Source organism: Odontesthes bonariensis, chromosome 11 (assembly GCF_027942865.1).
Source record: "Odontesthes bonariensis isolate fOdoBon6 chromosome 11, fOdoBon6.hap1, whole genome shotgun sequence".
NCBI lineage: Eukaryota > Metazoa > Chordata > Actinopteri > Atheriniformes > Atherinopsidae > Odontesthes > Odontesthes bonariensis.
In genome coordinates, this window is record NC_134516.1 from 7598077 (window position 1) to 7612612 (window position 14536).

The window sequence follows — 14536 nt, forward strand, 5'->3', positions numbered from 1 at the left end:
AAATCAGGAGTTACTCCCTTTTCCTGCACATTTAATACCCAGACCGGTCCGTCCCAAAGTCCCTGAACAAGATCATCAGCATTTCCATTTCAAAGACTCACCTTTTAGTTTTAGAGAAACTACTTTTCAGTTCGAGTAAACGTTCTCATGTTGAACTGTTTGATATATCCAAGGACTCAGGTCAGCTGGTCCAGTCCAGAGTCCAGACTAAACATGGAGAAGCAGCATTTAGCTGTTATGCTGCAAACAAGTGGAACAAACTGCCAGTGGAGATTAAACTTTCACCAAATGGAGACATTTTTAAATCCAGGTTAAAGACATTTCTGTTCTCATGTGTCTATGCATGAAATCTGCACGATATCTTTGAACTTTTCTGGACTGTTGCTGGTTTTTAAATTCATTTAAATTATTTTATTTGTTTCTCTTTATATTATATGTATTTTAATGCTTCTTCCACTCCCTGCTGCAATGCTTTTATTTTATGTGAAGCACTTTGAATTGTTTGTACATGAAATGTGCTATAAATAAATTTGATTTAATTTGATATTCACAGGAGTCAGAGGTCAAGACAATAAGAGAATATAACTGTAATACCAAGCTAATTTACCTTCTGGGAGAAAAAAGGTGTAATGTTACCAGAACAGAGAGTTTTTGGAAGATATAAAACAGCAGAATGAGAAAAAGGAGCATGTTTTTAAGTGTGTGCATGCTGGTTAAAGCTCGGGTGCTTGACTTCCCAAACCTGACAGTAAGCGGCTAAAACAGCCCATTTACTTCCTCTAGTTATGACTAACGTTACATATCTTTGGTTTTTGTACCTTTAAATAAGAGTCTCTCGGCTTCGTTTGACATTAAAACTAACACGTAAACAAAGAAATAAAGAAAACAACTGGTGTATTTGTTGTTTTTCCACTTTTATTCAGGCTTTCAACACGAGGTAGCCACAAGATTTTCAAGCAAAGAAACCTGTCACCAAAAAAAAAAAACTTTCTCAGCTTCACAACCAAAATTAAACACCCAATTTAACCGCTATAATTTTGCATTTATCTGCACGTGATGCTGCAAAAACATCCCCTCTTATTGATTCCTTCTTTTTTTTTTTTTTGGTCCACAGTCCCTAGAATTAAGAGCCCAAATGCTGAAAACCCAGTCCAAGATTACAAAAACCCGCCCCGTCATCACGATGATCCACTCACACTTAGAAAATATAGATCGTCTGCTTCATGATATGTCGTGAGATCAGAGGAAAGTGGGGGAGACGGCCTCAGTCTGTATGCAACACACACACACCCACACACACACACACATTAATGCCCCGTTCGAAATTCAGTGCAGTCTGTCAAAGGCACCTGAGTTTAACTCCAGCCTGAGCTGGAGGTTCACCAGTGTATTCATAACACACACACACACACACACACACACACACACACACACACACACACACACACACACACACACACACACACACACACACACACACACACACACACACACACACACACACACACACACACACACGCTGTGTTCACATCAGTAACAGTCTCTTAATAGTAATGATATGTAGATCAGGGGCCGGTTTTCTCTGCGTCGGCAACACAACAGCTACAATCATTCCCTTCGGTAATAAAACTAATAAATACAACCACGCTGCTCTGAATAGAAGACGAGTTTCTTATCATTTTCCTGGAAAATATGTTTGGAAAAAAACTTTGGGAGGTCTCATATTCTTAGATTTTAAGACTAAAAGATCCTGAAAGCTCCAGTTAATAATTCAACATCCTGACATATTTACTGCTGCTGCTGCAAAGAGGAAGAAAGAAAACTGCAGAACAGAGGAGAATTACACCAGAGAAAGACTTTCCGAGGAAGAAAAGGCTTAGGTGATGAAGGCTCAGATCTTACTGGGGGAAAAAAAAAAGCGGCTCTTAGGTCGTCCAGCAACCGGGCGAAAAACAGCAAGTGTGGTGCTGAAATAGCAGCTTCAGCCATTTGCAAAGTTTTCATCCTAGTTAACGCTGCAATGATTTGTCAAATAACCCCTTCAGCTCTACGGCTTTCAGTTAAAATGATTTGCAGAGGACTAACAGAACGTGTCCTCTGGCTGGCAGAAGAGTTCCCAGAGACCTGCTGGACCAATCGGAAACAGAAACGACTCCTGATGATGATCTGAAGCTTTCTGTGTTATCGTCTCAAACCTGTTTTTACCTCCGAATCTGTCACATCGCATCTGTGGCTTTGGATTTATCAAATGAATCTGCAACAATAAACCAGATCAATCCATTTTTTTTCCAGTTAATAAAATGTCAATCAAAAGGCCCCGAAGCCCAAACCGATGTTTGTTTGGTTTCTAATCATCTGAGAACATCGCACAGTAAGTTCTTTCTCAGTTAAATTAAATTTACCAACGCATTCCTCCAGCACAAACGTCCTAAAAGTATAAAAACTAAAATGTAGGATGAGAGCCGTCTCGTTTTAACTGATCTATGCTTTAAATATGAAATAAAGTAACGAGCGGTTTTGGTTTCCGGTCAGTCGGCTGATTGCTGCAGCTTTGTTCCTCTCACATGCTTCTAACTGAGCTCCTGTCCCTGACTCTGAATCTCCTGAGTGGTTTTGCCCCAGCCGAGGCCGTCCATGGGGGCGTGTTTGTCCCAGCTGTCCGTGTTGTGTCCGTGTTTCCTCTGGTGGCGCTTGTAGTTGTCCCAGTGGCCCGTGGTGTAGCCGCACTCGGCGCAGGCGTACGGCTTCTCGCCCGTGTGCCGCAGCATGTGCCTCTTCAGGTTCATGCTCTGGTTGCAGGAGTAGCCGCAGATGCTGCAGTGGAACGGCTTGGCGCCCGAGTGGATGCGCTCGTGGCGCCGCAGGTTGGCGAGGTTCCCGCAGGCGTAGCTGCACGAGTGGCACTGGTAGGGCTTCTCGCCCGTGTGCACGCGCATGTGGCGCTTGAGGTTGTCGAGATGCGAGGAGGTGTAGGCGCAGTGCGGACAGCTGTGGGGCTTCTCCTCCGAGTGGATGTGGGAGTGGCGGGCCAAGTGGTTGGGGTAGTGGGACAGGAAGGGGCAGTGAGGGCAGCGGTACAGCTTGGTGCCACGCTGGCCCCGCCGGGGTCCCCGAGGAGCACCGGGGCTGCAGGGGGACCCCGAGCCGTCTTTGGACAGCAGGTCCAGCGAGCAGCGGCGGCACGCCTGGAAATAAAACAAAGACACGGTCAGAGGAGCCGCCGCCTCTCATTCAGGCAACAAGTCTGCAACCGATCCCAAGGATCCGATTCTGAAGTCTGAAAACAGCCGACAAAGTCCAGCCGACAGCAGAAATAATCTGTAAACGCGTGATTTAGCCTCTCAGAATGAGAGTTTAACCCCCAGGGCTGATCAGATAAAGACTGGAAACCTTTCTAATTAAACTCTCAGTTTAAATCTTACAAGTTTCCTGTTTCAACTCTTAATTATCTGTCTCATTAGCTGTGGCATTGTGCAAACTTACAGTCCTTATATCCCTTCCCTCAGCAGTAAGAGTAATTTTACATGATGTACACCGCACCTATCCTAATGTCCTGAAACCTTTCAATGGCTGAACCATTTATACGGTCTGATCCTAAAGATCACCAGAGAAAGTAGTTTTATGGAGACGTTTTCACTCATTTGGAAAGCTTTACGGTGCTTTTCCCTCAGGTGGTGAGAACAGTGTGTAATCAATATAAACATCATCATCACTTGTTTTTCTGAGGTAATCAGACAGCTGCACAGTCCAGTGGGTCACACGGCACATCCAGCTGGATACGCGACTTTTGTTTAAGCTTCTGAAAAGTCTGGCCCACCACAGCTTTCACATATCTAATTTTATACGATGCTATCAAACTGCGACAAAACGCTGTTTAGAACTCCTACAGTTAGTCTGTAAAACCTAAATAACTGGTGAGGATTGTGGCACAATGATGATCCAACATCTGGATTTGATATCCTGTGCAGTTCAGGGATTTTGGTTAAGGTTAGGCGCTCTGTGGAGCCAAACCAGCAGCTCAAAAGTCTTTCCAAACCTCGTCTGCACGTGAATAGAATAAATTCTTGGCTCCTGATAAAACGCAGACAAGGGCTGTGTTCGAAACCGCATACTACATACTACATACTCATCGATCAGACAGTATGCAAAGCGTTTACCCACAATGCATTTCGCTCCTGCCCGAGCCGAAATCAGCCGGCCTGAAGCTGATTTCTCTTAAGCTCTAAACTCTGTAAACTTTAGCAACATTTGAAACATTTTCAGGTGAGAAAGTAGTCGTTTAGATCCCCAACGTGTTGAAAACCTGACAAAATACCGGCTATTTACAATTTTGTTCCCACGAATTCGGCGCTACTAAAGCTAGCCGCAGTGAGCCAACGCACTTCCTGTTATTTTCACAAAATAAAATACCTGTTGCCTTTTATCATAGGGAAAGCCATTACCATACAATTGGTGCTTTTGTTTTGAAAACAGGAAGTGAACCTACCCTCGTTGTAGCTAGCTTGAAACTGCCGTTTTGACAGGAAATGACGATCGGCGACGTCACGTTACGTTGCATCTTGGGTAGTTTGAGTATGAGTAGTAACCTCATGATGCATACCCAACATTTCAGAGAATCTAGTATGCATCCGGGAACTTCTCGCTTACTCAAACTCGCATACTAGCTCAAAAAGTTAGTATGAGTAGTAGGAGAAGTATGCGGTTTGGAACACAGCCTTTAAATTTGATATTGTTGTAAAAAAAAAAGAAGAAGAAGAAGAAGAAAAAAAGGATCTTAAAAACAAAAAAAATACAGATTTTATGTTTAAAATATGTTGTAAAAACAAGTTTCAGTGGCTTTACTTGTCTGGAAAACTCTGGATATGTGAGTAGAACTGTTTAAACGGTCCGTCTGACAAACCTTAAACTCAAACCGATGATGGAGACCGTTGTGAAGAAGGCGCAGAAGAAGTGTGACGTTTCCAAGGAGACAAACAAAAACACCAATCCGAGTTCACGTACCTGTCCTCCGTCGCCCTCCACCTCCCCCTCGGCCTTGTTGCCCTCCAGGTCGGCCTCCTCCAGGGTGAGGCCGCACACGCGGCAGCACAGGGGGAAGAGGAGGACCGGGAGGGGGCCGGAGGGAGAGCCGAGGCCCCCCAGCGTCTGGAGGTAAGCGGAGTCCTGGGACACTCGCAGGGTCAGATCTGAAACCACTGCAGGACACAGAGAAGCATTATTAAAATGGTCTCTCTTCTACACTTACACACAGAAAATTGTGTTTCTTCTTCATTTCTTTTCTCAGAAAAAACCTCCTGAAAGCCTAACTTTGAGCAGCCTGATAAGAAACAGGTTTTACTGATAATGAAACCCTCCCTCGCTTTCACACACCGATGCTTTTTCATTTCTACACGTGCACAAAGACTTCTTCACAGACGTCCCATTACCGTTTTTCTGGTTAAATAAGAGCTGAACGGGGTAAAAATCTTCTCCTGATGCAGTTCAGTTCGTTTTTGGTCAAAGAGCATCCAACCAGAAAGAATTTCTCTTCCTCATTTTCAGCTTCCTCTTTTCTGCTCGGTTTTAAAAAAGTTCCCCCCTGAAGTTGAAGCTTTGCATAACATTAAGGTGCATCACAGCACGAGCTCCGACTGACACCGAGCTTTGCTGTAGAACCTCGGTGCTGTAACGCAAAGCTCCGACTTTCTGCTGGAACCACCGTGGGAGAAACGTAAACAGGCCGCCCAGCTGCATGCTGGGTAGTGTAGGACTCAGGCTTTATGTGACGCTCGACTCAAACTACAGACCAACAGTCTAATCTGTTCTTAAACTTCATTGAAGTCAGAGAGATTTTAAAGGAAAAGTTAATCATTATTTTCATAAAGAAGCTTTAAAAAAAAAAAAAAAAAAAACTCACTAAATTAAAAAAATACACGCTTTACCTTCACCTTTAGTTTAGAAGAGAAGTGAAACCTCACAGAGTCAGGAGAACTCCCCCTTTGTTTATGAGAGTTCTCATCTTTTAAGTCTTTCCTAAACCATCGAATAGCTCAAACGCACACAAGGTGCTGATAGAACGAGACATTAATGAAGCACCAGATCGAGCTTCTGTGTGTCCTTACTACAGAAATGTATGAAAAATGCTCAGAAAACAGCACCAGAGAGATGGATTTCTTTATGTTTCATAGTTTAATCAACAATAACAACAATTTTGTTGTTATTGTTGTGATGTGGACTCATCCCCCTGAACTGAAACCATCTTACCGCCATCTTTTTATATTGTTCTTAGTGTGGATGTCAGGAAGGATGTTATTATTTACTCTGTACTGCATGTCATCCCTCTCTCTCTCTCTGCCAGTTTTCCCATCTCTCCCACCACCAAATAAAGTGCCCGAACCAGCACAACTCCGGTCTTTTATAAATACTTTAACACGTCATATATCACATGGAGCAACTGATCGCTAGTGATGAAAATAATCTTATTATAGTCTGATAATGAGAGATTTACAGCCCATCCCAGCTTCCGTATTTGTGCTATAATGACGAAGGCCATGATGAGGTTATTTGTACTTCCAGCCATGACTGTGCTGTTTATATACTGCAGTGTAACGATATGACAGGAACAGCTTGATGCAGGTTGGTCGGAAGTAAAAACAGAAGTTACGCCATCATCTTATGACCAAAACAAGTCAATTCAGGGTCAACAAGAAATCTTTTCTGAGGCTGCTCAGTGAGGAAGTTAAAATGTGAAACAAGAAGTTGAATCATAGCACCAATGGACGAAGCTGAGCGTAACATCGGTGGGTTTCTGTTTTATGATTATTCTCCGACAGTTTCCGCCTGTAGCTCAGCAACCTTCCTCTCCATTTCCAACCTTCCTCTCCATTTCCAACCTTCCTTTCCGTAGTTAAAGGTAGGGTAGGAGATCCTGGATTTTGAGTCGAGCGAAGCTGCATTTTGAAAATACACAGGTAAAAAGTCCCAACCCTTTTCTTCACTTTCCCCCCCGAAGGCACGCCTCTAGAGTACATGAACGCGCACGAGCACGAAGGTGCACGAGCGCTGTTCTGACAGCAAGCATCGATCGTTGCCGTATTTAGTATTTAGTATATGATAACTATACGTTTAATAATGCTAGGTGCTAGCCAAGCTGGCTCTAGTTTAGCTTCCTGCCAAGCTTCTGGACGCGTAATTCGTTCACGGAGCAGGGTACGCGCACAGGGGGAAGGAGGGGGAGGGAGGAGCAGATTCCAGTTTGATAGACGGCATCAGAATCCAATCATTGTGAACGGTCCGTTCAGTATGATTGGATACTGTTTTTCATAGGTTGTATGTTCTAGAAGCCACTAAAACTTTTCATATTTGTGTCAAAACTTTTAATTAACTGGTTGCAATGGGGGTGTGAAGAGTATTTCAAGCAATATGTAAAAAAATGCTCCAGAAAAAGATCCCCTACCCCACCTTTAATCAATAAATCCTGCTTCTGATAAACAGCCAGGAAAAGCAGTTAAATGGTGCTTTTTAAATCCGATCTAATAACTGGTGATCTGACAGCGCCCTGGGATCAGGTTCAGTTAAATAAAGTCTTGCGTGTGTGCGTTTGTTACCTTCATCGGTTCCAGTTTTGGTCTTTTTCCGCCTCCCCCGCCTCTTCTCCTTCTCCCTCCTCTGCGGACGCTCCTGCGTGTGCATGCGCTGGTGCCTCCGCAGGTTGCCGAGAGAGCTGCAGGCGTAGCTGCACTGCACGCAGCGGTACGGCTTCTCGCCGGTGTGCGTGCGGGCGTGGCGCTGCAGGTTGACGAGCTGAGCGGAGGCATACGGGCAGACGGGGCAGCGGTACGGCTTCTGGCCATCGTGGATCCTCATGTGGCGTTTGAGGTGGTTGGAGTAGCGCGAGGTGAAGGTGCAGAGCGAGCACGAGTACAGTTTGGAGGGGATGTTGGCGGCGGCCTCCGTCTTAGCTTCCCCTCTCCTCCTCCTGTCGGAGCCTCCGTTGATGGTTCTGTCGGACGGGCTGGAGCCATCCACCTGAGATGAGTCGACGGAGGCGGAGTGCTGAAGGCCCTCCTCACAGCTTAGGCAATAAAGCTCCGCCCCCAGATCAAGCCCCACACCTGGAACCAAAACCAAGAACACTCAGGCTTCAGAGTAAATGGACAACTTGAAGGAAAAGATCACAGTCAGATGCACGAGGGGATGTGGAGGCGATCCGATGAAAACAAAACATAAAGCACGGCAACAGTTACCGAGGTCCAGGCCTGCTCCCAGAGGCGTGTCCCCCAACAGCTGACCACACCCTTTGCAGGACAGGAACGCTGGGAAGGTGGAGTCCGACGGTGCTGACGGGTCATCCTCCACGCTCAGAGAAAAAACCGTCACACCTGAGGAGGAGCGGACGAACAGAAACACCAGTTCCACTGAATAGATGAAATGATTTGTAACTGTGTAGGGGTTACATGGCACTGAAAGGATCGGATTATTGGCTAAATTACAATCAGACTGAGTTTTAAGTGCATGTAGACACCTTAATCTGACTAAGAATTGGATCGGATTCAGACCCCGAGATAACTGGGTTGAAAGTCACTCTAAACCTGCTTGTAGACGCTGAAGCACGTGGTGAATCAGACTTTGCGTTCTGCGCATGCTCCAGATGTTTTCCCGGGGTCGTGACCCGGAAGTCAAAGGAGACGATATTCCTGTTGTTGTCGCCGTCAGAAACAAACAAACAACGCGATGGAGAATGCTCCGTTGGGCATCGAGTTTGTGCAACAAGCAGCTCATCACAGACCAAATGTAGAGGGACGTAGCTTCATCTGGCTCTGCGTTCTCCATCTTTCTCCAACGCCTGAGTTTGTTGTTGTTGTTGGTGGTGAAGAGGTCAACAGGAAGTGGCTCTATTAGCAACAGTTGGAATGGGTACAGCGCCACCTATCACACCGGGGTATGACACGCTTTGTGCCTCTGATCCCATTCATTCACCGCCACATATCCAAGGAGAATTACCCTTGCTCAAATAATAGCTATAATCTAATTAATCTCACCATGTAGACCCACTGAGTGAAAAACAGGTTGATCATTTAAAGCCTTTAACTTCACATTCTTATTCATAATTCTGACAATTCAAGTAAAAAAATTAACTAATATTCTATTATTTTTAGTCTTTAACTCATACATTTAACTTTAAAAATTAAACCAAAACAAGAAAACTCTGGACTTAAAAGTAATATTCTGACTTTCTAATTAACATTGAGAAAATTCTAGTTTTTAAATCTCACAACTTTATATTTTGTATTCCTTGATTAAGATGTTAGGAGCAGAAAATCTTGAATTCATTTAAAAATGATGTATAATTTTTAGTCTGAGTCAAAATGCTGTCAAACCTTCACTGATAATTTACACTTTTTGAACCAGTAACTTGGATCTTTTGATGAATATTTCATAACTTTCTTTTCTTTGCTCCCTTATATCTCAACTTTAAATCAAATAAACACAACTGCTCATCTCTCAGCCATTCAAACTGATCAGAAACAGTCAAACTCTGAGCTTTTACAGCCCCACGTCCGTGTGTCACTGACCCGCCTCTCTGTCCAGTCCCATGATCTCGGAGTCTCCAAACTCCAGCTCCCCGCTCAGCAGGAAGTCGCTCTCCAACACTAGGCAGCCGGGCTCGCACACCACCGCCCCATCCTCCGACTCCACTGAACACACAGACACAAACTTTTCTCAGGACTTCTTCTTTAAAAAGTTTCAAACACTTGGGTGATACAGGTCCTGTTCGACATAAGTTATATTTCCCTCTGAGAGGTTTGATTTTCTCTCTTTTTCCCTAAAAACATGTAATCTAAACTCCTGAAAAAGGAAAATGCATAAACTTAAAGATTAATAACTTACAAACACATTTAAAAAATGACTTCTTTCTTAAGATATGTGTGTGTGAACAGTGTTTGGATGCAGAAAAATAGAACAAAATGAGAAGAAAGCTGAAAAAAAGACATATAAGAAGTAAAGAGAAGAAGAATGGTGGGACAGGCAGGATAGCAGAGGAAGCCAGTGAGGATGAGATAAGTGAACAGGAGGAAGAGTTTGAGGGTGAGGAGTGAGTCAGGAAAAGGAAGAGGAGTCACTGATGATCTGTACGCTCACAGGTCTGCGTGGACGCTTTCATGTGTAAAGAAATGAAAGCTTAAAGAATCTCTGATCAACACAGCGAACATCTTCTGTTTCGCTTTGCATTCTTAGTTAGAAACCAAATATTTGGGGCTTCTGGGATGATGTCGGTACAAAATAAGCTATTCGAGAAAATCAGCTTTAACACGGCAAACATGAATTCTTTAAACAAAAACAATAAATCTGCAGATCAGAGCTGCACCAACATATATATATATATATATATATATATATATATATTTAATTTAACATAGAAACAACAGCTGGGAAATGCCTGAACTGAACACATATCTGCAATAATGTCTTCCAACCATCAGAAAAACATTCCAGGCTGCTGATGAGAACTTTAACAGTTATAACCAGAACTGAAAAACCCGTCACTCTTTTCTGCCATCGAATAAGAACATTTAAAAATGTTTAATACTGTATTTATTGCAATGCACCTGTCAGAGGCAGGAAAATGATCTCTAACTTCTAAAGGGCAGCAGTAGCAAAGGTTTACAAGTGGATACAGTTGAACTCGCCATCCGCCAGCTCAGAGCGATTAAACTAGTTTCTACTTTTGTGATGATTCTTTTGCATGTTTACTGTCTAGAAAAAGAAACAGCTGGATGTGTGTGCGAAATTTAGGATGTTTTCCCAAATCCTGCAGTTTTGAACAATCATTTCTTCTGCAAAAGATAAGAAAGAAACCCGACTGCTGACGATTATTTAAAAGAGCATCCAAGCAGTCTTTCTAAAGTAAGAACTGAGTGGTCTTTGCCCCCCTGAACAGAGGTGCAACAACAGTCAGGGCAGGAGATAATAAAAGCCGAAAAGGAATATACAGTATACATATAATAGTTATAAAAAATTTACTAATCACACAAATAAAAAGGTGAAAAATACTCCAGAGCAGATGTCATTTTCTACATAACTGACCTCATCCCTCCTCACACTGATGTGAGGAGGATACAATAACTCTAATTCTAATTAAGTCAATTCAGAAGCTGGCTGAAACGGTTGTAAGTGAGCAGAGATAGTGCAGAGATGATCAGGGGGGGAAAAGAAAAGGGAATGAGGGAGAAATCCAACAGGAAGCTGTGAACAAATGAAAGCACAGACGATGGGAAGCAGAGGAGGCAGCACCGGGAGGTCAGGTAAGGGGCCCGTGAAGAGGAAGTGGAGACAGGAAGCGGAGAGGAGGAAGAGGAGGTGGAGAGTCCAACATTCAGGATGAGATAACGCATAAACACATCTACTTGAAGGACAACAGTCTTCCTCTCTGACAGATAATAAGGAAAGGGCTGAGCCTGCAGTGTGTCAGACCAGTTGGGCAACTTTTCATGTGGCTGTTTCCCGAAAGAAACTTCAATATGTGTTCTTAAAAAGAAGTCTAAACTTAAACAGAAAAGTGGACAGAGCATACGCGGAGCCTCTTCCTTATTCCGTGACACTGATTTAAAGTGTTGTGGTGTGAAGACAGAACAGAGGACAGCAGACAGAATCTCAAACTAGTGGAAAACATGCAGGAAAACTCACATTTCACCGGCTGAGGGTTGGATTGCTTCCTCCGCGGCATTTTCGCCTCTCTTTGACCCAGATGCTGCACTGATTTCGGGGAGACACCTCTCACGGGGCTCTAGTCCGTCCGTCAGCCAGCCAGGCAGCCAGCTAACTGCATGTCATCATCATCATCATCATCATCATCATCACCTCCTTCCTCTTCCTCTTCCTCCAACGGACACAAACATTGGTGGTGTCATAGCTACCAACTACTGCCTGAAACAGACGCAAAAACAATTAAAAACCCTTCTTTAAGATCAACACATACACATTTAAACCATTTCTAATTGCAGTGCGAAGCTAAAAAAACATCTCTCACACACACACTTCTACCACTTTAAGGTTAACACCGTGGCTCGGTCTGTGTTATTGTTTCGCAGGAAATAGTCGGCGCCACCTCGCTAGCCAGCAAGCTAACTTCAACGTTCAAATGTAGCTGCCGTTGAAGCTTGAAGCTAAAAAATAAGTCTAAAACTGACAGGCAGCACGTCGCTGATAAACATACCTGTGATAAAGTCCAGGATTATACTGTGGTTGACCTCTGACGTGAGCTACTCCAGAAGCAGTCTTTTGTTGCCACGGACACACACTGACAGAGCTGCGCCGGGTCCGGGCTCTATGTGACGTCACTGACAGCCGCAGGGGATTCTGGGACATGAAGTTCCCACAAAGGCTCTCGTCCCTTGGCATGACCCGTACATTTGATTAGCTATATAATCCATCACCTTTTGCGATTTTAAGAATATTGTAATCTTTTACATTTTCTTTAAATTATATGATTTAATTTATTAATCTAATCATTTTTAATCTTAAATATATTTTCATTGATACAGTTATATTAAACAATAAAATTGTTAATATAATCATTTCAAGACAGAGGTGTGACCAGAATGGCATGTGTGGGTGGGCAGTTAGCTCATCTGGGGGGGCAGAAAACAATACTTGAAATAATCGGTGGAAAACCACTACTACAACTTCAAGCATAATGATAATAATAATAATAACAATAATAATAATAATAATAATAATAATAATAAAAATGATAATCGTAATAATAGTAATAATTCAATTCGGTAATGAAAATATGGTCACACTAGCATAAATCATGACCGTCAAATTTGTTAACAGTGTGGAATTTTTTTATGAAGTGTTTTTTTTTTTTTTTTTTGTAAAGAAATGTAGAACAGCCAACTCCAGCTTTTTATTACCTTAATTAATTCTATATTTCAGATCATTATATACAACAAAAACATCCGAAAATGTGAAAACCGCCTTTTTTTTTCAGCAGCAAGGGGTTAAGGTTACGGAGGGGGGGAAACACGGTAACCAAAAAATAAATAAAGCTATAAACTTTGCAGATATATGCTTTTTTTAAATCACCACCTGCATTTATTCTATCAATAAATCGTGGCCTTTTTTCTGGCCAGTTTTCTTTGGATGGACAGGGCATTTCTCAGGGGGGCAGGACTTGTTCCTATGGGGGCAGTGCCCCCCACAGCCCCCCCGTAGCCACGCCCCTGTTTCAAGACGATAAAAATGGCAGAAGTGAGTGAAACTGAGTGTGCATGGCTATTTGTCTTATTTGTCTCTGACATGGCCCAGCAGACAAAGAAAATTATGAGATAAATCAATAAATAAATGGAACAAATTGAGTTTGAACAGTCTGGGACTTCATGGTTTTGTTAGTAGCAACAGTAACAGTCGATATATATCTAATAAGGAACACAAACGCACAAAGCAACAATTCTGCATATTGCTTTATAAGCTCTTTTATATGATTAAATTGAATCATAAACATTACACAGACAGAGGAGTCTACGTTAACCAGAACATCTGCTTCTTGTTATGAGTATCATAACAAAGACTTTTCACACAGATTTTAGGTGAACATTTATCGTTAAACAACTAAATCATAACATTTTGATGATTATTATTCTGAGTATATTCTGATGTAGGTGAGGTATCCATGTGGTCTACTGTTCTGAATAAGAAATCCTAAAGAACCCAAAATGAAACCTAAGTAAAAATAAAACAAAAGAAAGGAGAGAAACTGAATGGATTATGACTAATAATCACTATTATTTTGATTTCTGTTGACTCACATCAAGCATATTCCCACTGAAGTTGTCAGTACTGAATGGCTTGGACTTTGCTCTCATGGTCTGTAGAAATGTTTGACTTTTTTTTTTATCAAAGACTTGTGTAAATCAGAGGTTATAATCTACAATATGTTGATTAAAATATAAAAATAGGATCTGTGTACATAACTGCCTGTAAGGTGGAACTCAGGAAAATGAAAGAAAGAAAGTAAGAAAGCTCCTCAGATTTCTGAATAAGTGACAGGTAGAGTGACTGAAACTGACTTCCAGGCAGATGGAGTTCCCCATGGCTCTATCCTGGGCCTTCTATCTGTTTTCTACATATATTATTATATATATATTGAAGTACAGGATGACGAACAGCTGCGGTATCATAAACCTGTGATCACGAGTTAGTCATGGCTTCAAACTCATCGATTCTTTGTTTGGTGTTTCCTTTGCGGATCTTCCTGTACGACACAGTTTTGTACTTCAATGACTGACCGCTGCCTTTCTTCTTGTCATCATCTGTTTCAGATTCGTCGTCCATCTCAGGAGAGTTTGGACCTTCCTCATCTTTGCTTCCTTCGCCCTCTGTCGCTGGGTTTCCTGTGTCGGAGGGAGTCTGCGTCTCGCTGAGCTCTTCGCTCTCTCGTCCGTTCTCCATGGAGGACTGAGCAGCGGCGTCCATCAGCGTCACTCTCTCCTCTCGCCTGCGGCCTGACGTCTGCAGCTCTGGAGACAGAAATATTATCTCTGACTTTATG

At 42.8% G+C, this 14536-nt stretch overlaps 1 protein-coding gene across 1 annotated transcript; it reads right to left on the minus strand.

The window, feature by feature from the left end:
- Positions 1-1468: 1468 nt before the first annotated feature.
- znf513b (zinc finger protein 513b) lies at positions 1469-12316 on the minus strand. Its single transcript, XM_075477393.1, has 7 exons — positions 12197-12316; positions 11668-11907; positions 9555-9677; positions 8226-8360; positions 7587-8093; positions 5002-5195; positions 1469-3185 (listed from the first exon to the last, which is right to left on the minus strand). Exons 2-7 carry the CDS (start codon positions 11705-11707, stop codon positions 2571-2573), a joined length of 1614 nt encoding a protein of 537 aa, XP_075333508.1. The 5' UTR covers positions 11708-11907; positions 12197-12316; the 3' UTR covers positions 1469-2570.
- Between the last annotated feature and the right edge of the window lie 2220 nt (positions 12317-14536).